Raw genomic sequence first — 24,110 nt, 5'->3', positions numbered from 1 at the left:
ACATTTTCTTTACAGTACATTGCAATAACTGCAACCTTAAGGCGGACTGTAGCTAAACTTGGTATACAGGTTGCTGGTTAATAGCTAGTGCATGTAGGCAATCTGAGTCCTACAGAATTCCGGCCCATTTTGGGCTGGGTGGGCCCAGATTTTATTTCCACATCAAATGCACTCTGAGACACATTCTTTTGCCCATATTTATGGGGCCCAATAGTTTTAGAACCATTTGGGCCCACATTTTCGCGGACAAATACATTTCTGAGCCACGTTGTCTGGGCCAAATATTTTGGGACAATTAACATGTAAAATTTTATATGGCTGCAATTCTTTGGGAGGGATCCAAATTTTAGAATTGCAATATTCCACAACCTTCAATCAGATTAGATCCAAACTTGGAATATGTTGTTAATAGCATAAATATTATGATATTTGGTGATGGCCTACAACACTTTAATATTCCAGTAAGCAAGGAACCATAGTGCCTGTTGGGCTCTTGTTGATTCCTTGCTGGAGGCAGAAGGAATCTATGCGATATGATGGAGTGTGTGTTTGTATGTGACACTTGCTTGTAAAGACTAGATCAACAGGTTTATAGTGGATTAACTTCATACTTGGTGTGTGGATCCGTCTTATTGAGGACAAGGACCGTATTGTCATTTGGGTACAACAGAGGTAAAGACTGAAAAATTTGTAAACTTGATAACTCAAAAAGTACAGTTTTGTGTAACTTTATAAATGGTAAGTAGATCCAGCTTGGTGAGTACAAGAACCATATTGAAATGGTGGAGGTAAAATCCAAAACAAGTTTGTATTTTGAAACATTTTGGAATGAAAATTCTATATGAAATATAATCCTTGCCAGTGAATTAAATGGTTGATGCCCACAAGGGAGTGCTTCAAATAAGAGCTGGAAATCTTTCATCTTTTCTGGTTCTCCCTTAATTCTTGGATAGTTTGGATAGTCAGATAGTTATTTTGAATTGTATTGCTAGGAATCACAAAGCCATGTGGCATTCTGGTATAAGGGATATTACAAGTAGTGCTTGTAATACAGGATGAAGTCATCAATTCAGAGGTTTACAACCTCAACATACTTTGTGACATTTATATTAAAATTGAGACTTAACTTATAAATGACCAAGACTGCTTGAAGTCAGTTAACACTTTCACAGTATTTTACCAAACAGTAGACATTTACACTTTGTCTTTGAGAGGGCCATCATAAAAAAGGAGAGCAGATGGGCTGGTTGATTTGGTCTTTTGAATTCAATACAAAACGGCTCATTACATTATTATCAGATTTATTCAGAACGGTACATTATAACTAACATTCAATGATCTGATTTGTGTTGTAGATCGATTAAACATCCTTCGTGGAGGACAGTGGCCCTCTACTTACCTCTCAGTTCAAAATGTGATTGACTGTGGGAATGCTGGGTCATGTGAAGGTGGTGGCATGATGGGTGTTTACAAGTATGCTCATGACAATGGTATCCCTGATGAAACTTGCAACAACTATCAAGCCAAAGACCAATGTGAGTTTTTCTTTTCAAAGTCCATTCATGCAGTACTAGTAAGTGTAACATCATGCAATGAATAAAAGGATCCTGTTGCCTTGAGTTTGCATATAGCTATAAGAGCAGAGAAATCTTAAAAGTGAGGCACAATCAAAGTTTGTATTGGCATTGCCAATGGGGCTTATACAATTACAATGGGTCTACCTATCTGTCTGTTAACATCAGTTGGAAGGCTGTTGCTTGCTGATCATTTGCTCAATCTTGATGAAAGTTGTTGTCCAGATTGTTGCCTGTCAGAGGTTGTTATTGTTTACACATACATTAGGTTGAAGGTACTTTAGGGTCGAAGAAAATTCAAACATGAAGTCCTATAAGGTTTTAATCTGATCTCGATGAAAATAAGTGACAGAGGTCAGTTGGTGAGTGGAAACAAAAGTTGTACAACGATAAATAAGTCAAGGTTGTTTTAGGTTCTAATTGACAGAGATATGAAATATTTTTCATATGTCATGAATTTAATTTTCCCAAAGTTGGTAACATACTCAGTTGAGAGTGGCTTCCATATTAGTGGGCAGAATGAAAGGTCAAACATGATAAAGGTATCAGCAGCCAAATAGAAGAATGCTCCTCCAAACCTGCATAGAGGCTGGTTCAGATTCTCTGCAACCTTGGTTTAAACATTACATATTAGGTCTGTTACACACACAGAAATGCTTTCTTTCATAATGTTTTAACCATGACAGATTATACAAATAACTTTACAAAAGTTAACTGAGCTACAACATTTGCTGATGTTCTAGTCTTTATCTTTTGTTAGCATGTGTAGAATTCAACCAGTGTGGTACTTGCAGCCCCTCATCATGCGTATTCCTTAAAAACTACACTCGTTACAAAGTGAACGATTATGGAACCATCCAAGGCAGGGACAAGATGATGGCTGAGATTTATGAAAAGGGTCCAATTGCGTAAGTAACTGATGTTTTATATCACCTCTGTTGCTGCTACTTTCTTACCATGTATCTATAATTACAAGTGTTCAATGGTTTATTTCTAGTCATGAATACAAAGAACCAATTGGATAGGCAATGCTTGTTACCACATGAGGAGTGTCCTATTTCTCATTTTGTGACTTTTTCATTCCTTGCCAGAGGCAAAAGGAATCTTTGTGATGGTGTGGGTTTGTGTATGTGACACCTGCTTATAACATGGGAATTAACTTCATATATACTTGGTATATGGATCCATCTTATTGAGTGCAAGAAACCAACACTTTTCTGTGAAGTTCAAAAATAATTTGGGGTCAAAAGAGGTCAAGTCTGACAACTTAAATCATAACTCATAAAGTACATCTTTGTTGAACTTCGTACTCGGCATGTAGGAACCCTATTGAAATTGGTTGAGGTCAAAGGTCATTTGCAGGCAACATAAGTCAAACCTTGTAATTATCATAACTCAAAAAGAACATTTTTGTTGAATTTCATACTTGATATGTAGATTAAGCTTGATGAGAACAAGAACCATAACAAAGCTGAGTTTGGTTTAGTTTTGTGATGGGCTCAAATACAATAGGTCTTCAACAATACATACAGTCATCCAGGAAACAAAATCTGCTTCAAAAATTTGATCTTCACATGTCAGATTTGTAAAAGATGTACCTAACTATGTCCATCAACCGCATTGCATTCTTCATTTCGGACTTAGAATAAGACTTTCTGTGCAGAAAATTTAAGCTATTTGTTTTTCACCAGTTGTTCTTTGTCATATTTAAAGTGTTAATCTTAAGTTGTATGAACTTTGTATCTGTTCATGAATATGAAATAATCTCGAATTTGAATACACTTACTTGCACAGTACCTTACCACATGCTGATGTCTCCAGGTGAATGAGATTTTACTATTTTGTTCATTTTCAGATGTGGAATTATGGTGACTGATGCAGTTGACAGCTTTCAGGGAGGAAAAGTCTTTGCTGAGTATCACGTAGCCTCTTTTGTAAGTATATTGTTTGGATTGTTAATCCAGTTAAAAGTGATGTTCACCAACATGTTCTGAAGGTTGGAAAATGTATCATAGGCAGCCCAGTAACATGGTAGCATATGCGTGAAAATATGGCAAACTAGCCACCTTTTGCCAATCTCATAGTTTACATTTGGTTAACCTATGATGATTATGTGGAAAATGTGAAAAACTTTTAAAGGAATATACTGGTGGCAGACAGTGTGACACTTATACAGAAAGAGGAAATATTCCACACTGTTAGTTGAAAACCCAATCTCAGGGCTTGACTTAACTGACGCCACTGATGGCAAAAAGCTGTCATGCCCTCGATGTTTGCCGAGGTGCCCCTGAAAAAAAACCAGCCGACGGCAAAAGTGGCTGTCATGCCTTTTTGGTTATAATGCCGAAGGCTCAGTGACCTTTGATGGCGATTGTGCATGTATGTATGACATTTGCTTGTAACCACGGTAACTCGAAAAGTTCATGGTGAATTAACTTCATACTTGGGTAATATGGGATCCGTCTTATTGCATACAAGAAGACTATTGTTTTCTGTGAAGTTCAATTGTCATTTGGGGTCAGCAGAAGTCAAGGTCTGAAAAGTTTGTATACACGATAACACAAAAGTACATCTTTGCTGAACTTCATATGTAGTATATGGATCCAGCTTGGTGAGGGCAAGAATTATCTTGAAATTGGTGGAGGTCATTAGGTCAGATAAGGTCAACATGCATCTGAACAGTATGAAAACCATTTAAACATGATAACTCCAAAACGCTACAATTAATCTGTTAATTCTCGACTGCTATGATTTTCTTTTGGTGAACATTATTTAGTCAGATCAGTTCTGTTTAGTTTTGCGAAGGGGCTTTTTATGTCTTCAACGAAACATACCTGGCATCCAGGTAATGAAATCTGCTTCAGAGTTCATACTCTTGCTTTAAAAGTGCACTTAAATCTCCTATCAGTTTCACCCTCTGTACTTCAATAGGTCAACAGGTTATCTCAAATGGGCACAAACTGGCTCAAGGGGTTGTTTAAATCTTTGTCAATGACTAGAATATGAGTTATTTTTTAGGTTACAACACATGTATTTCAAACTCTAGTCTTACAGTAGTAATTGTGATGGCACTCTTTTAGTACGTATAATTGTCACACCTCTCCTTCTTTAAGAAAACATCACAAAAACTTAATAAATGAATTACTTAGCCTGTTGCAAAAAGTTGTCCTAAACTATTTACAAAAGCACAATACATCCTCGCTAACATGCTTAATAACCCACTTAGTCTACCTGCACTAAGTTTCTTAACAGGTATACCGTGATTTGTGAAATGTCTCTAGAGTTCTCTGATTATGGTAGATGCATCTTTCTTGTGTGAGAATTTATCAATCTCAAACAAATCTGAAAAATAGTCAATGGTTCATAGGTATTCACAATTGTCCAAGGTAAATATATCTACCCCTATTTTTTCACCTGGGTGCTCTGCAATATCATGACTGATGAGAGAGGCTCTTTGGACTACTTTGTGCCATTACAATTACAAACGTCACATAACTTCAGATAATCCTTAGAAGGCAGAGCTGGCACATTGTATTATTTTCTTTTGGGACTTGATAAAACCTAGCACTTTGAGACAAGGAATTTGCTCTTTTTGCAATAACTCCTAAGCGCTTTGAGGAAATTCCAACAGCTGAAGACATATGCCAAATCAGGTGTCAAGGATAAGTCAACAACAAATTTACAATAGGAAAGTAAAATTTTTGAAAACAAAACAATTACCATTATTTCATAACAGATCATTTACTGTGATCCACTTTAGAGAAGATTTGATGGTGTTAGATGGAATTTCCTAAAAAACAATTTTTGGTACAAATATTTGAATGTGTGGTTTGCCCTTGATGAGTAAAACTCTATTGATTTTGGTGGTCATAATTCATGACCACTTTAAAGTTAATAGATATATATATATATGTGACTTTTTTAAGAGACTGGAGATCATCTTTTTCTTCAGATACCTTCTGTGGCAGTAATGTCATTTCTTCAGAATTTTCTTCTGTGGCAAGTAACCACCACGGTGAAGGTTGTCACTCAAGATTGTTACGACTTTATTCTGTTGCATATCAATTTTTTATTTTTTGCTTCCATGTTGATAAGTGTGTATGTAAGTTGATCCCATAGCTTGTTATCAAGAAGCACATTATTATATAGCTCATATTGGACATGCTAGTAGCTAACCCTATGAACTCTATTTCTCTTTTAGTTTGAGATCAGCAGAGGTACAATTAGCAGTAATAACACTCTCTTCAAACACCCAATGCATGAACAGTATTACATGTGAATGATAGATTACTCCTATGATGTACATAACTTCTACAGAAGTAAATGGAAGTCAGAGGCTAATAAAGATCAAAAACTCGGAACTGTCAACGTTGTCAAGATGGCTTAAATCAGTGGCTTTCATACTTTTCCATAATAAGCACATTAGCTCAAGTATTTGGCAGTCAAAAGTCACATTCTGTGAACACAAGTAGAGAAACATACTTTTCATGTAAACCTTTTAAAACAGTCAAGTATATTCTTAAGTGGTAGATTTTTTTTGGTTCCTTGCTTTAGCAAAAGGAACCTATGCAGTCAGGTTGGCGTGTGTGTGTATGTATGTATGTGTGTGTGTGTGTGTGTCTGTGACACTTGCTTGGGTACGCTCTATCTCAATAAGGGAATGTTGGATTGAGGCCAAACTTGGACTATAGATCCGCCATATGGAGAGGGTGTGCCCTATTGTTTCTGGTGCCCACAAAGGTCACCAAAGGTCAGTTATGGTCCAAAAACCGAAAATATTAAAACTGCAATAACTCCCAGTGCCAATGTGCGACAAGATTGATATTTTGGGACAAGTTGTGAACTGGTTAGGGGAGCATTTTCAAACATAACGGTCATGTGATCCGAGGTCACCAAAGGTCAATTAATGATAAAAAACTAGTATTTTTGCAATAACTTGAGAACGAAATGTCTGTTAGGGTTGGGAGTTGCCTCAATGTAATCCAATTGTCGACCCGCATCTGGGTGACCTTTGACCTCAATTTGACCTCTGGTGACCTTTTCGTGTTTTGGGGATTTTTACAGTTTTGATGTTATTTTCAGATGTCAAAGGTACCTTCTGATCATAAATGTCAATAGGTTGACCCCGTGTGACCTTTATGTGCGAAGTTATATGGGGTCAAAGTTTTTCGGTCGGAGTTAGGATGGTTGTACAGACTTTTCGTTTTGTTTTTTGGAATCAGGAGATTAAACTACATCTGAATCCAAGGTCAAAAGGTCAAAGGTCACATTAGAAAAAATGTGCTTATTTTGGGAGGAAACGAGCAAAAAAGAAAATGTTTGGTTTTGATGCTAGATTTGGATATCAAAGGTACCTTCCGATCAAAAATGTCAATAGGTTGACACCCGTGTGACCTTCGTGTGCGAAGTTATACGAGGTCAAAGTTAATTTTCACACATTTAATGCAACAACTCCCAGTTCCAAGGTGTGATATGGTTGATATTTTTGGACAAGTTGCAAATGGTATAGGGAAATATTTTCAAACTTACCGGTCATGTGATCCAAGGTCACCAAAGGTCAATTAATGTCAAAAAACTAGTATTTTGGGGGTAGAAAATGGGCAAAGAAAAACATGTTTGAATTTTTATAGTTTGATGCTCTAATTTAGGTCTCATCAATCAAAAATGTCAATAAATTGACCCAAGGTGACCTTTGTATGTTAAGTTATATGAGGTCAAAGTTAATTTTCAGACAGTTAGTGTAATAACTCCCAGTGCCAAGGTGTTACACAGTTGATATTTTGAGACAAGTTGCAAATGGTATAGGGGAATATTTTCAAACTTAACGGTCATGTGATCCGAGGTCACCAAAGGTCAATTAATGATAAAAAACTAGTATTTTTTGCGATAACTTGAGAACAAATTGTCCGTTAGGGTTGGGAGTTGCTTCAATGTAATCCAATTGTCGACCCGCATCTGGGTGACCCTTGACCTCAATTTGACCTCTGGTGACCTTTTCGTGTTTTGGGGATTTTTACAGTTTTGATGCTATTTTCAGATGTCAAAGGTACCTTCTGATCCTAAATGTCATCAGGTTGACCCCGTGTGACCTTTTTGTGCGAAGTTATATGGGGTCAAAGTTTTCGGTCGGAGTTAGGATGGCTGTACAGACTTTACGTTTTGTTTTTTGTAATCAGGGGATAAAACTACATCTGAAACCAAGGTCAAAAGGTCAAAGGTCACATTAGAAAAAATGTGCTTATTTAGGGAGGAAACGAACAAAAAAGAAAATTTCTGGTTTTGATGCTAGATTTGGATATCAAAGGTACCTTCCAATCAAAAATGTCAATGGGTTGACACCCGTGTGACCTTCGTGTGCAAAGTTATACAAGGTGAAAGTTAATTTTCAGACATTTATTGCAATAACCCCCAGTGCCAAGGTGTGACACAGTTGATATTTTTGGACAAGTTGCTAATGGTAAAGGGGAATATTTTCAAACTTAACGGTCATGTGATCCGAGGTCACCAAAGGTCAATTAACGTTAAAAAACTAGTATTTTCGGGGGAGAAAATGGGCAAAGAAAAATTGTTTGAATTTTTATAGTTTTGATGCTATATTTACGTCTCACTGATCAAAAATGTCAATAAGTTGACCCAAGGTGACCTTTGTGGGTTCAGTTATATGAAGTCAAAGTTAATCTTCAGACATATAATGCAATAACTCCCAGTGCCAAGGTGTGTCATGGTTGATATTTTGGGACAAGTTGCAAATGGTATAGGGGAAAATTGTCAAACTTAACGGTCAAGTGATCCGAGGTCACCAAAGGTCAATTAATGATAAAAAACTAGTATTTTTGCAATAACTTGAGAACGAAATGTCCGTTAGGGTTGGGAGTTGCCTCAATGTAATCCAATTGTCGACCCGCATCTGGGTGACCCTTGACCTCAATTTGACCTCTGGTGACCTTTTTCGTGTTTTGGGGATTTTTACAGTTTTGATGTTATTTTCAGATGTCAAAGGTACCTTCTGATCATAAATGTCATAAGGTTGACCCCATGTGACCTTTGCCTGTGAATTTATAATGGGGTCAAAGTTTTCGGTCGGAGTTAGGAGGGCTGTACAGACTTGTCGTGTCGATTTTTGGAATCAGGTGATCAAACTACATCTGAAACCAAGGTCAAAAGGTCAAAGGTCACATTAGAAAAAATGTGCTTATTTTGGGAGAAAACGGGCGAAAAAGAAAATGTTTGGTTTTGATGCTAGATTTGGATATCAAAGGTACCTTCCGATCAAATATGTCAATGGGTTGACACCCCTGTGAGCTTTGTGTGTGAAGTTATACAAGGTCAAAGTTAATTTTCAGACATTTAATGCAATAACCCCCAGTGCCAAGGTGTGACACAGTCAATATTTTTGGACAAGTTGCAAATGGTATAGGGGAATATTTTCAAACTTAACGGTCATGTGATCCAAGGTCACCAAAGGTCAATTAATGTTAAAAAACTAGTACTTTGGGGGGAGAAAATGGGCAAAGAAAAACATGTTTGAATTTTTATAGTTTTGATGCTATATTCACGTCCGACCGGTCAAAAATGTCAATGGGTTGACCCCAGGTGACCTTTGTGTGTGAAGTTATATTAGGTCAAAGTTAATTTTTAGACATTTAATGCAATAACTTCCAGTGCCAAAGTGTGAAGCGGTTGATATTTTGGGACAAGTTGTGAACTGGTTAGGAGAACATTTTGAAACTTAACATTCATGTGATCCAAGGTCACCAAAGGTTTAATTAATGTAAAAAAAAACAAGTATTTTCGGGATAACTTGAGAACGAATTGTCAGTTAGAGTTGGGAGTTGCTTCAATGTAATCCAATTGTCGACTCGCATCTGGGTGACCCTACTTCTCTAATCAGGTTTAAAATTGCAATATTTTCAGAGGTTAGATATGTAAAAGTTGTCCAATTGATACATTTTGACACCCTCAAGAATCTATGTTGCCTCCAGGTTACCCCCGTCCCCCCTCCCCGATCCCGGTTTACTTAGTCTGGTGTCACCAATGGTGTGATACTCCATGCTTTATCCAAACCTTACCTCAGCTTTTGGACATTTTGCCAACTTTTGTCATTGTGAGGTAAATAGATATTTACACACCCAATAATCTATGTTATCTCTCCCCCTCCCTGTTTACTTAGGCTGATACCACCACTGGTGAGATACTTCATGCTTTATCCAAACATTGAACTTAGCTTTTGCACAATTTGCTAACTTTTGTCATGGAGAGGTCAAGCAGCAGTCTTCACTTCAGATTATTGTCAGCAGTGATGACTGATAGAATGCATGCATGAGCGTAATGGTACAGAGGATATTTCTCCATCTTGACACGGAGTTCAGAATCAGATAATTAACAGCATTTCAGGCCTGCAGCATTCAAAACCATTCTTTCACTCTATCTGGATCGATCGAAACATATTGCAATCAGCTTTGATGACTTACAGCGACTTTGCTTTATAGTTTGAAGAAGATTTGTATTGCAACACTACTATTACTAGAAGACAGTCTTGGCTACAGTATTAAAGGTATGTTACTTTTAATTATTTTCAAATAAGTACGGACTTTATTTTCTTTGGTTATGTAATACTGGATACTCATTGTAAATAGATAGTAAGTACAGACTAATTTTGTGATTGCTAGTGTGGAGCTTGGGAAAGCTGCCCCCCCCCCCCTCTATTTAATTTTTGTAGTTATATGTAATTTTGTTTACCTATCCGAAATGGAAGAACCCAGCAGGAAGGAGGCCAACACTTGTGACTTGCTATAACACATGTTGGACTGATTTCTTAATCAAGGATTCTTTCTTCCTCTTTTACTTAATAGGTGAGTTGTTTGCATATTATTTGTATGATACTAGTTAGGTAAGATACCCTAGATACCATTGTAATTCTTATGTATAATCAAAATGGTCAGATTCACCAGAAATCTCAGTATTTCTATGACTAGTTAGTGCCATACCCTAAGGACCTTAAACCTGTACAGTGTTATTATATAGGCAGTGTAGAGCTAGCACATATATGCTACTCCAGGAGGCAAGCTGTGGTCCACCACAGGGAGCATATGAGGTGTATTGTCTGTATCTCCATGTCATTGGCATATGTCATTAAGTTAGACTGATCCATTATTCAAGGGTTATGTATCTGTTCACACATGTGATTGGTTATTTAAAAGTAATTTACATGTTTCCATGGTACCAAGTGAGATGATGGTATACTCATGATTTCTATTTTGAGCATGTAAGCAGGGGAAAGGATAATATGTCTCTGATTCATGTGTTTAATGCATTGGGTATATATAAAAGTTAGTTAAGTTTACAGTGTGCTCAACAGGTATTTGAGGGTTAGTGGAAATGGAAAGGAGGAAGGTGATGGAAGTAAAGGTTAATTCAGAGTTGCATATCTGTAGGTGTGTGCGTGAGTTTGTGTGTGTGTGAGGGTTGAAATAGTATTTGTTATTGTGACAATGAGATGATGGTAAAGATGAGGAAGCATAGTTAGAGGGAATGAGGGTTATGATAGAAAGTGTAAAGAGTTTGCTGAAAGATCTGTTAATGGGAAAGTAGTAAAGATGATTATTATCAGAGATCGAATGAGATAGGATTGTAAAGATGTATCATTGAAGATGATATGAGTAATAAACACTTGTGACTTGCTAAAACACATGTTGGACTGATTTCTTAATCAAGGATTCTTTCTTCCTCTTTTACTTTATAGTTTATAGCTAATGACAGCAAAAGAGGGTTACACTAGGATCAGTTTCTTGCTTGCAGACTCTCACCATTCCCACCAAAAATAAATACAAGTATGTATAGGCTAGTACTAGTATAGCATGTCACATTGTGTAACATTTTGTAAGATTTTACTGTTTATAATTTAAACAATGAGCAGTTTGCTAGGTTACCATAGGTATAGACTATAGTAGCACTACTATTCATTTAAAAGTAATGGCTAGTAGTACTGAGTACTGTATAGGCTACTGTACTATTATTACTGTCTCCACAGTCACTCTGCGGTCTACATATATGAAGCCTATGAAACTTTAAAAAACTGGCTCTATGTTACTTTAAAAAAACATCTATTGGTTAAATATACTTATGTAGTAACGAGTATGATCAGTTTACGTATGCATGTACACCTTGACCCCTCAATCTAACCCCCATCTCACCAAAGAAAAAGGTGATATACTTTCTTCAATTTATTACAAATTTATTAGTATTGCTAGGCTAGTTGTACTTGTTCAAGTTGTTGTAGCCTCTTTATATCGATTCAAAGTAGTATTAACAACCTACACCTGGCCTTTGTTGTATCTTAAATTTGTAAGGTACTGTATATCCCACCTAATATGTTACTTTCACATTTGATCATTGCTTTACTTCAATTTTTGAAAACATGTAAATCTATATAATTATACTTGATCAGTACCACTGTCAGACTTTCAGTTCAGCCAAACATTTCAGAAAAGTCCTTTACAAATTTTGTTGTAATTGATTGAGGACCAAAATTTAATGGGGAATCCAACCATAGTAAAAAAATAGTAATAGAAATGTTAATTTTGGGGTAAACAACCAGCAATGTTGGGTATAGAAACATATTGAATACGTTTTCAGGATTAGGCCTAGAACTAGGAGTATTGAAGGAAATGTATGTATTAATAGCCTTGGCCTTTTATTTTGTTATTTGACTAATGTTAGCAGCCAGGTGGATGAGAAATCAAATGACCTTGGAAAAGCCATAGTACTTTACTAGGTTTGTAAAATTCAAGTTCACTTCATTGAATCTAGGCTTAGCCTATGTCTTACTCTTGTTAGTCTTAAGAAGGTTTTAGTTGTGCTCCGCCCCTGGTACTTTCCTCTCATCAATTTCCGCACGTACAGTCATTTACATTAATGAAAATAATATGGAAACGGTCCAAGAATAGTGTTGTTTGTTTACATGTTTTGAAGCCAGAAAGTCACCATTATCTAAGCAGTATGCGGAAAGTAAAGGTGGGAGAAAATCAGAAAAATAAGTGTAAGCTACCCCATGTTGGCTGGCCCCAAAGCCAGACTCAGCCATTTTTTTCTGAGATAATGTTTATTTTCCTTTATTTGTATTTTGCAGGTGAGCTATATTACAGTAGTCACCCAAGAGCTTCAAGTTCTAGTTTCAGAGTCAACGATATTGTTCCAAATCAAGGTATACATATCTTTCCTTCTGTTGTTTAAGGTTTCCTTGGTATTTTGCAATTGTCGAGATTCAGTGCCAAATAAAATCTTCAGGTTGGATGGTATGTAAGAGAAATTACCAGGCGTGGTTTACGAAAATAACTGTCACCTAGTTAGATTTTTATCAAGACCACTCTTAACTCGAACAGAATTGGCTAGGCCCATGGGTAATTTATGTAGTCTAGGATAGGCTTAACTTTAAAGTTAGATAACCCACACATTAATCAGGCTGGAATAGGCGTAACTTATACCAACAGTAGTATGCTGAAGTCTGTTAATGAGATATGGAGAAATACATTACATTAATATTAGGCCTAATTTTTCTCAGTGTTTTCTGTTTACATGTTTGAAAGGCAGAAGGCACCACTTTCTATGCTGTGCGAAAAAGTAGGGGTGAGCGACAATAAGTGTAAGCTACCCCATGTAGGCTGATCTTAAAGCTAGACACAGTCATTTTTTCTTGAGAACATGTTTGTTTTTCTGTATTTTTATTTTGCAGGTGAGCTATACCAGTTCAACACCCAAGGGCTTGAAGTTCTGTGTAAGTTCCATCTTATTAAAAGCCATCCCAGGGCTTACAATACTGGTTCAAACTTGATTTTCATTAAGTCATCCCAGGGCTTACAATACTGGTTCAAACTTGATATTTATTAAGCCATCCCAGGGCTTACAATACTGGTTCAAAGTTGATAACTATAAAGCCATCCCAGGGCTTACAGTACTGGTTTAAAGTTGATAACTATAAAGCCATCCCAGGGCTTACAGTACTGGTTTAAAGTTGATAACTATAAAGCCATCCCAGGGCTTACAGTACTGGTTTAAAGTTGATAACTATAAAGCCATCCCAGGGCTTACAGTACTGGTTTAAAGTTGATAATTATTAGCTATCACTTTATGTTAAGATAACTATACAGTTTACTTGGTCAATCAAACCAGCAGTTTATCAGGCCAAATATTATCCAAACTTGATGTCTAAAAATTGCTGACAAGTACTGAAAAAAGCTAAAAATATCAAAAGTACTAATAAAGCAAAAGAACTGCTACAAATTACTAACAAAGCATATGTAAAGCACTGAAAATACTTCAAATAAAAACCCGGAAAACTGCTCAAAATTACTGACAATCAGAACAAAGTATAGTGCAAATAATCATAAAAATAAAAGGAAAATTTGAAACATATATATCAAAGGTATTCTTAAACAGTTCTGATAGAAAACCACATACTACTTGACAGTAATTAAAACCCACTTTAAGAAATCCTTATCACTTCTTGAAATCATTTCTAGGCGACTCAACAAATACTTTGACATAAATCAATTTTAAGCACACAAAAAGAACTAAACAATATTAACAAGAACTTCACAGAGATACAAAAAGTACTTCAATTCCAACATTGCAAAGAAAACCATTCCAGAAAAAATAACACACATTTTGATCAAATGCTTGTGATAGATATCCAAAATCCACAACAGCATTTACAGTCAATCACTCTCTATATACACACTACTATCCCACAGAAACTGTTGTCGGAAAGGAGATTGTCCACAATATTCTGTCATGCCACGAACAAAAAAATTGAGTTACAGACAGCGAAACAAGACAAGAAGAGAATCAAAGCAAAATATAACATCAAACCAAACTTGCCAGTCACAACAATATGCTAATAAAACTCTCTCTGAAAAAGCAATAGAGCAACATTCAGTTGGTCAATCGAACATTACTGATATTAACTTGCAAAGTATACACACTTATGACACGTTTACTTTCTTCCCTCCAGATGACTTATGGCGTGATGGAAAGATTGCTATATTAAAGCAGTTAATAACAGACAAAAACGAACAAATTCATACCAGTTCTTATCCAAATTTCCCAGATATTTGCAGTCCAATATTGTATACTAATACTGCAAGACCATGTAATATTTGGAGAATAGTAGGTGATGGGAATTGTTTCTTTAGATCTTTGTCATTTATAATAACAAAGTCTGAAAATAATCATCATATCCTAAGACGCTTGATAGTGCAATCTCTTCAGGAATGTGACCTACCATCTACTAGTAAATCTGTTCAGGATTATATGCAAACATCTCATATGTCAGATGATTCAGTGTGGGCTACTGAAGTGGAAATAATGACTGCTGCAAAAGTTTTACAAACTGACATTTATACATATGCTGTATCTGGTAGTGAATGGAAATGGCTACGATTTCCAGCATGTGGTAGTCTCTCAGAAAGAATAGATACAAATAAACGTGCAATTTACATACAAAACACAAATAGAAGTCACTTTGATGTTGTGTATGGACTTAATAATACTGATCTCTGTCTTGTAGCACAGAACCTTGAATCTGCACAACCAAAAACAACAAGAGATCGTGTGCAAGAAGAACTGAACAGACAAAACTTGTGGCAACAAAATAAAGATGAACAGAAACAGAAAGTGAACATCACTAAATTACCTCCCAGTAGTAGCTGTTCCAACAGTACTAAACGTATGCAAAAACTTAGAGCAACTAACAGTGCATACAGAGAACAAGAAAGGAAAAAAGACATTACTTACCAAAGAACTAGAAGACAAAACAAGATGTACTGTCAAGAACAAATTCAGAAGAATGTAAAAAGAATGAAAGCCAAGAGGACAGATTGTGTGAACACTCAAAATGAAAGAACAAGAAATACCAAGCGAATGAAAGATATCAGACAACAACCGGACTACTCTCAAAATGAAAAAGTACAGAACAGGAAACGAATGAAAGACACAAGACAAAATGAGGAGTACTCTCAAAAGGAAAAGAAACAAAACATCAAACGGATGAAAGACACAAGACAAAATGAGGAGTACTCTCAAAATGAGAGGAAAAAAAACATCAAAAGAGTGAAAGACAAAAGACAAAATGAGGAGTACTCTCAAAATGAGAGGAAAAAAAACATCAAAAGAGTGAAAGACAAAAGACAAAATGAGGAGTACTCTCAAAATGAGAGGAAAAAAAACATCAAAAGAGTGAAAGACAAAAGACAAAAACTGGAATATTCTCAAATTGAACAGATACAAAACATCAAACGAATGAACACTATTCGCAAAAATGACACCTACTCTGTCCCAGAAAAACAAAAGAATCAAGAACGTATGGCACAAGCTAGAACAGATCCACAGTTTGCAGCTAATGAAATCAAATCCAAATACAACAAGAGAACCAGCTGTAACACTTCATCAATTCAACAATTGCAAGAAAGCTTTTTCAACTCTATTTCAGTAGGTCCAGAATATGTGTGCTGTTGTTGTGAACAGTTATGGTATAAAGAAAGTGTCACTAGCTTTGTACAGAAAACAGCAAAATCTACTTTCAGCATTGCTTTACACAATCCTTCTATCAACAACAAATTGTGGATTTGTAGTACCTGCAAGGAATATATTAATTCTGATAAGATACCACCATTAAGCCTTAACAATAACATGAAGTTTGTGACAATTCCAAAAGAATTACAATTGCATTCTCTTGAAGAGAAATTAGTAGCTCTTCGTATACCATTTATGCAAATTCGAGAACTTCCTAGAGGGCGACAATTGAATCTGAAAGGAAATGTGGTAAATGTTGCAGCTGATGTGTCAAGTACATGTAGACTATTACCACGCAGGCTAAATGAAAGCATGACTATTCCTGTCAAGTTTAAGAGAAAACTTTCTTAGAAGCACTCAGTTCAAAGTGAAAATGTCAGGCCCAATAAAGTAATTGATGCTGCAAAATGGCTAGTTGCAAACAGTCAATTATACAAAGATGAAAGAGTCTCAATTGATCAGAATTGGAATGAAACGATACAGCAGATGGATGATGATTGGCACGAATTCATAGAACCTCCTGAAAAACAATCTGACAAAAATGAAAATGCTGACTTACCAGTAGGTGCAACTCCTTCAATTCAAAACAACAATGAAGACAATCCAGATTCAGATGATGATTGGACAGAAGCTCAAAATGATGACATGCAACTTACAGGTACATTAGATACTATGCTAACACCAGAATTTCAGGAACAAAGCCAACTTGCTTATTGCGTAGCACCAGGTGAAGGAAATAGACCTATGGGCTTATTTCAAGACAGTCTTTCTGAAATACTTGCATTTCCAACATTATTTGGTGGACAGCCAAGAAGTGACAACAAAGTTAAGGTACACTACAGCACAATTTGTAAGTGGGAACTGCGCAACAAAGATAGAAGATTTGCCAAATCTGTCCAAAACATATTCTACAAAACCAAGAAGCTACAAATAAACCAAATACAGCAGAAAGTAACACTTAGTATGAGAAAGAAAAATACACAAGGGAAGAAATTAACTGCTCAACATTTCAAAACAAATGAAAGTATCAAGCAAATCTTGACCCTAGATGAAGGATTTAGAGTATTCCGAACATTACGAGGATCCCCTCCCTATTGGGAAAGGTCCAAGAAAGAACTGTTTGCAATGATTCGACAACTTGGAATCCCAACATGGTTTCTGTCATTCTCTGCTGCTGAAACAAGGTGGCTTCACCTACTCAAAATCCTTGGAAGAACAATCAAAAACAAACATTTCACAGATGAAGAACTTTTAAACATGAATTGGAATGAGAAATCTGACCTTATCCAGAGTGACCCTGTCACATGTGCACGTCACTTTGATTACATGTTTCGTAGGTTCTTGAATAATTTCCTGTATAGTTCATATCATCCAATTGGTGAGATCATTGATCATTTCTACAGAGTTGAGTTCCAACAGAGAGGTTCCCCACACATTCACATGCTAGTTTGGGTCAAAGATGCACCTTTATATGGAAATGCAGCTCCTACAGAAGTAGCATCATTTGTTGATCAATATGTCACATGTAACATACCTGACACAGTCAACCAAACTGTTAACTTGCAATCTCACAGCCATGCAAAGACATGCAGGAAAAAGAGACAAGGTGTTTGCCGCTTTGGGTTTCCTATCCCACCAATGCCTAGAACCATGATTTTAACACCGTTAGAAGTTAAAGGCAATGACAAAACTACAGAACTGTACAAGTGCATAAAGGCTTACTTGGATGATTTGAAACTTGCTGAAGACATTACTGACACATTTGAAGATATGTTGACAAAGTTGGGAAGCACAGAAAGAGATTACATTCTTGCTATACGTTCATCAATAACATCAGACAAAATCTTTCTCAAAAGATCACCATCTGAAGTCAGGATTAATGGTTACAATAAAGTCTTGCTAGAAACTTGGAGAGCTAATATGGATATTCAATATGTGCTGGACCCATATGCATGTGCCATGTACATTGTATCTTACATTAGCAAAGGACAAAGAGGTATGAGTAACCTTATGCAACGTGCAACATCAGAAGCAAGAGAAGGGAACATGGACATCAAACAGCAAGTACGACACATTGGAAACAAATTCCTTAATCATGTTGAAATGAGTGCTCAAGAAGCAGTGTATTTGGTATTACAAATGTCACTCAGAAAAGCCTCCAGGCAGTTTGTGTTTATAAATACCTCACCATTAGAAGATCGAACAATCCTGATCAAACCATTGGAATATATTCAACAGTTGCCAGATTACTCTACAGATATTGAATGTATGGGACTTATCAGGAAGTATGCTGCCCGACCTAAAGCACTACAACATTATTGCCTTGCAGACTTTGCAGCTTGGTTCGATATCACTAGTGACAACAAGAGCAATGAGAGTACTAATAATGATTATGAATTAGATGAAAATGATGATGACCCTTCTATCAAATTGAACAAAGACAGCATTGCCCAAGACTATGAATCACATGATAATGCTGATGGCCATGATATGCAGGATACTGGTGAGGTCAAATGCTATACAGTTGGTGCATTAAACTTTAGAAAAAGAAACAAAGCCAAGATCATCAGATATGTTCGGTTTAACAAGGAAAATGATGCAGAAAAGTACTACAGAGAGCAACTGATGTTGTTTTTTCCTTGGAGATCTGAGAATAATATCATAGAGTCATGTGATACATACCAAGAACGATACCTTCAGGTTGAATCCGAGATTAAAGACAAGGAAGCAGAATATAACCACAGTGGAGATATCATTGACCAGGCAATTGATGATATTGAAAATGAAGACCCTGAGATGTATGATGAGATTGCACCAAATACAGAACATATGGAAAAGGCTCATCGAGACGAAAAGGATAAACAACAAGTGAAAATCCCTTCCAATGAATCACCTGAATTGTATGATATTGGACAAGACATTGGGATTGCAGTCAATAGTGCAAACATAGAAGAATTGCAAAAACCTCGCTTGCCAGATTCAGAATATAGAACTCTAGTACGCAGCCTCAATAAAAAGCAGAAAGACTTTTTCTACTATGTACTGCATTGGTGCAAAACAAAACAAGAACCACTGTACACATTTCTTACTGGCGGAGCTGGTGTAGGAAAATCTCAAGTATTGAAAGCTCTGTACAATGCACTTTTGAAATACTATTCTAGCCAGCCTGGAAGTGATCCAGATGATACTCACATTCTTCTAATGGCACCAACAGGCAAAGCAGCATATGGTATCGAAGGCAGTACCATTCACAGTGCTCTACTCATTCCAGCTAGTCAAGGATTTCATTACAAGGCATTAACATCAGACAAGTTAAACTCACTTCGAGTGAAGTTCCGAAATTTGAAAATCATTTTCATTGATGAAATATCTATGGTTGGTAATGGGATGTTTACATACATAGATAAAAGACTGCAACAAATTATGGGTAGCAAGAAAATATTTGGAGGTGTTAGCATTATTGCTGTTGGTGATCTCTTTCAACTCAAGCCAGTGTTTGATGGATGGATATTTAATAATCTAACTCATGATTATGGTCCACTTGCATCTAATTTATGGAGAGATCATTTTATGGCCTTTGAACTAACTGAAATCATGCGACAAAAAGATGACCAGAGTTTTGCTCAACTTTTGAACCGACTAAGAGAAAATAGACAAACAGATGATGATTTGAAGCTGCTGAACACTAGACAGTTTACAGTCGACAATGTTCCATCAAATGTTACACATGTTTATCAGACAAACCTAAGAGTGAATGCACACAATGATGAAGTTTTTTCCAAACTAGACACTCTAAAGCTCACAATTAGATCTCAAGACATTGTCGTAGGTGATGTCCCAAACACAGTCAAACAGAAAATACTGACTTGCATACCGAACAATCCTCAAAAGACAATGGGATTATTCACTGAACTATCGTTGGGCATTGATCAAAGAGTTGACCTCTGTCTCAATGTTTCAGTTGAAGATGGAATGATAAATGGTGCTACTGGTATCATCAAGTATATAGAGAATGTACATGATCAGAACATTCACACTATATGGGTACAGTTCGATGACATTACTGTAGGTAAAGCATGTCGACACTCTAAAAGAGAACTGTATCATTCAAAGCTTGCTTCAACATGGACACCAATATCAAGAAGTAGTCGACAGTTCAGGATTGGTCGCAACAAAAATGCAGAAGTTATGCGGAAACAATTTCCCCTCAGACCAGCAACTGCAAAGACAGTCCATAGATGTCAAGGAGATACAATGAAAGAGATAGTTGTTGATATGTCAGGTGCTAGATCACAATGTCACATACACTATGTTGCATTAAGTAGAGTGACTTCCATAAATGGATTATACATTCTTGAACTTAATCCAGAAAAAATTAATGTCGATCGAAATGTTGTCAAGGAAGTAGAAAACCTACGATCCATACGATCATTGAAAATATGCAGCCATGCATTTGAAAGTACGGACAGCACTACCATCATTCATCAAAATGTAAGATCACTGAAGAGACACATTTCTGACATAATTCATGACAGCACAATCACATCTGCTGATATTCTACTTTTCACTGAATGCCATATATCAGAAGCAATACCAAATGATGAGCTGTTCATTGAAGGATTTACACTATTCAAAAACATCCCATCTCATGCTCCTGTCTCAAATTCCCCATATGGCACTGTAATCTACACTAAGAATAATATCACAACACTGACTGAACATACTCTGAATACAAATAATATTGAAATCTCCCTGACGACCAAAGACACATGTGCTGGAACTGTTCAAATTGCACTAATTTACAGGTCTAATAAGGTTCCCATGCAACAATTCCATGATGAATTGAGTAACTTTCTAAGTCACATAGATCATACACAACAAACATTGATTATTGGTGATTTCAATGTTGATGTACTCCAAAACACGCCAGAGAAAAAGAGCCTTCTCTCTTTATTCACAAGAACATTCAAATACCAACAAATCATACTCACTCCTACAACAGATTATAACTCATGCTTAGATCATATCTACACAAATATTCCTACAAGTAAAACAATTGGTAGTGGAGTCCTTGAGAGCTATTACAGTGATCACAATGCAACATGGATTTCTCTGCAAAACTGCCATGAAAACACAACAAGTTAAACCAAAATATGTGTACCATATGTCTTATGTGCTCAAATTTGAACCCAATTTTGAAGTAACTTGAAGAAACTTTTATATTTCTTTAAAAAGTGGAACATATTGATGATATTTCTTTAAAAAAATGGAACAAACTTGATCAAACTGAAACCACATTTGATGAACCTTGCAAATTTTAACAAGTATTTAAAAAACAAGAACAAAATTTAAACAATCATGAACAAACTTGAACACAATTTGAACAAATCTTACCAAAACTTGAACAAACTTGAACCAAATTTGAATAACTGTGAGCGAAATTTGAATAAACTTTAACCAAATTTGAATAATATTTGAACAAAGTTGAACAAACCTTGACCAAAATTTGAACAAGGTTGAGCAAATCGTGAACAAAAATTTAACCACTTCGAATAACTTTGACAATTTTAACAACAATTGAACAAACTTGAACAATATTTTTAATTTCTTTAAAAAATGGAACAAAATTGATGAAACTGCAACCAAATTTGATTAACCTTGCAAATTTGAACCAAAATTTAACAATCCAGAACAACATCAAGCTAAAGACAACAAGGTATCACGTTTCATTACTGTCTGCATTTTGTAGCGACACAAACAATTCTTCACTTGCAAGCAACAGAAAGTTAACTTTCAAATATCCAAGTCCATACATATCAATGACAATCATATTTACAACATATAACTTCTCCAGTACTCAAAGCAAACTTGAAAAGTTAGACATTTGTCGGTCACACATGGAATACAAAGGGCTTTTTGATTGTTGTATATGTCAGTGAATCAATGCAGCACTAATTATAGTGCAAATTATACACCTCTTCTCACAAGCCTCTCACCAGGTATATTAAAGTGAGGGTGATGAACAGAGCCATCAGTTTCAGATATACCCTAACTTAGAGGTAAACCCAGTTTGTGTGTACAAAATGAAACAATTTTTCAGCCGAATCTCCCAAAAATTAAAAGAGATGAAATATGTGTTTTGAATTTGCACATTAAATTAGTTATAAATAACAATGCATCTGTAGTTTGGTGTAAACAAAGAAAGTGCATTCGAACCTCTGCCACCCAGACCAAAATGATCCATAGTCTAACGCCTTGCCCACTGTGCCACTGCACAAGCGTAAGAAACCTGAATTGTTCGACATATAGGCAATAGGCAACTAATGTCGTGGCAGATTTAAAAATACCCCCTCCTTGTTATAGAGGCCAGCTGCCCACCCCGTTGCCAGTCCTATCTTTACGAATAACATTATAATCAGGAATTATAATAATTGATGTTGGTATATTGTCATGAAACCAGTTTTTCGTAGTTACAGCAAACCTAAAAGAGCATTCAAATGGAAAACACAAAAGGTCATTAACTTCTCATTATTTTTTCAGAGACTGCAGGTATTCAAATGAATTAACATGTTAATATTTGTTTCTACAATCTTTTCATTGCAGATTCATGGGCCATAAACTAGGCTCATAACTTCAGTAAACGTGAGCGTAGAAATGGACCAAAAGAACATACAATTCACCATACTTAATAAAGATTAGTTACAATAGCTGACCCTCCCAACCGATAAAACGCACAGCTTTCTTGAAGGAGCCACCATAGAGGACAAGCTCCAGACTGAAGGATGTGAAGAATACAAGGAAGCACAATAACCAAAATCACAAAAACTATACCATCTGCCAGCACTTCAGCTAACTCTATGTCTTCATCCAGCTCTACCTCAAAACAAGGTGTAAAGACCCTGCAGTTCTGACAACGGTGTTCAACATAAAAGTACTCTGTATTTCTTGATTTTAAGATTTTAAGGGTTCCTAATAATTTATTCATTTCTGGTCTACATTTTTTGGCAGAATTGTCCAAAACCAAGTTTAGTTAGGAAAGCAGTATATGTTAATACAATATATCAAGCTTTTTATGGTTCATGGAAGAAATGAGGGGATGGATAGCAGGCGGGTAGTGGTGGGGCTTACATTACAACAATATTTATTTTAAAACAAAAAGTCATAATCATTTACTGCCATTAAACCTCAATCAACACTACATGGTCTCTTTCCTTTTATATATAGTTGTAAATAGTTGTGTAGTTTAAGTTCATATATTTTATATAACAACAGTACAGTTTATATCTAGTATTTGAAAAAAATAAACAATATCCATGTATTTGAGATATCTGAGTATTTGTCTTTTTTCAGTAATTTGACACAAGTTAATTTCGAGCATTTAATGCAATAACTCCCAGTGCCAAGGTGTGACACGGTTGATATTTTGGGACAAGTTGTAAATGGGGTGGTAGAACATTTTCAAACTTAACAGTCATGTGATCTCAGGTCACAAATGTTATCAGATCTGTTGACCCGCTTGGACGTGACTTTATATTTCTTACATTTTCGACGCCACATTCAGATCTCAAAAGTGCCTTCCCGATCAAAAATCCGATCACAATTTGTGATCACAAATGTGTTGGCTATGTTGGTTACTTTATGGGTACAAGTAGGACCACAATTTAACTTGGACTATTTCAGCCCAATCTTGCTATGATAAAATTCTGTTTATTGTCATGTACCCCTGCGCAAGGAACCGCAGTGCCCTTGGAATACCACAATTTAACTTGGACTATTTCAGCCCAATCTTGCTATGATAAAATTCTGTTTATTGTCATGTACCCCTGCGCAAGGAACCGCAGTGCCCTTGGGCTCTTGTTCATTGGTAACATTTCTACAACATTTTGTGGATGTCTGAATTCAAGACAACTTACCATGTGAGTATGGTATCTAGAGGAGAAACTTAGTTATGATTGTTTGCCTAACATG

The 24,110-nt window shown here is 36.1% G+C and overlaps 1 protein-coding gene and 1 long non-coding RNA gene across 3 annotated transcripts in view; both read left to right on the top strand.

Moving 5' to 3' along the window:
- Window positions 1-24,110, top strand: part of LOC139963180 (cathepsin Z-like) — a 47,564-nt gene that overhangs the window by 18,231 nt on the left and 5,223 nt on the right. For both annotated transcript variants that reach the window (XM_071963739.1, XM_071963748.1), the window contains 3 exons: window positions 1,356-1,535; window positions 2,335-2,482; window positions 3,430-3,508. In XM_071963739.1, coding sequence (XP_071819840.1) covers window positions 1,356-1,535; window positions 2,335-2,482; window positions 3,430-3,508 — 407 coding nt within the window. The remainder of the gene's footprint in view (window positions 1-1,355; window positions 1,536-2,334; window positions 2,483-3,429; window positions 3,509-24,110) is intronic.
- Window positions 10,181-23,974, top strand: LOC139963188 (uncharacterized). The gene is made up of 4 exons (XR_011791517.1): window positions 10,181-11,404; window positions 12,703-12,777; window positions 13,306-13,347; window positions 22,746-23,974. It is a non-coding gene; the product is annotated as an uncharacterized lncRNA (long non-coding RNA).

The sequence above is a fragment of the Apostichopus japonicus genome, chromosome 3 (genome assembly GCF_037975245.1).
Source record: "Apostichopus japonicus isolate 1M-3 chromosome 3, ASM3797524v1, whole genome shotgun sequence".
Classification (NCBI taxonomy): Eukaryota; Metazoa; Echinodermata; class Holothuroidea; order Aspidochirotida; family Stichopodidae; genus Apostichopus; species Apostichopus japonicus.
This window is presented reverse-complemented; position numbering and strand designations above follow the sequence as displayed.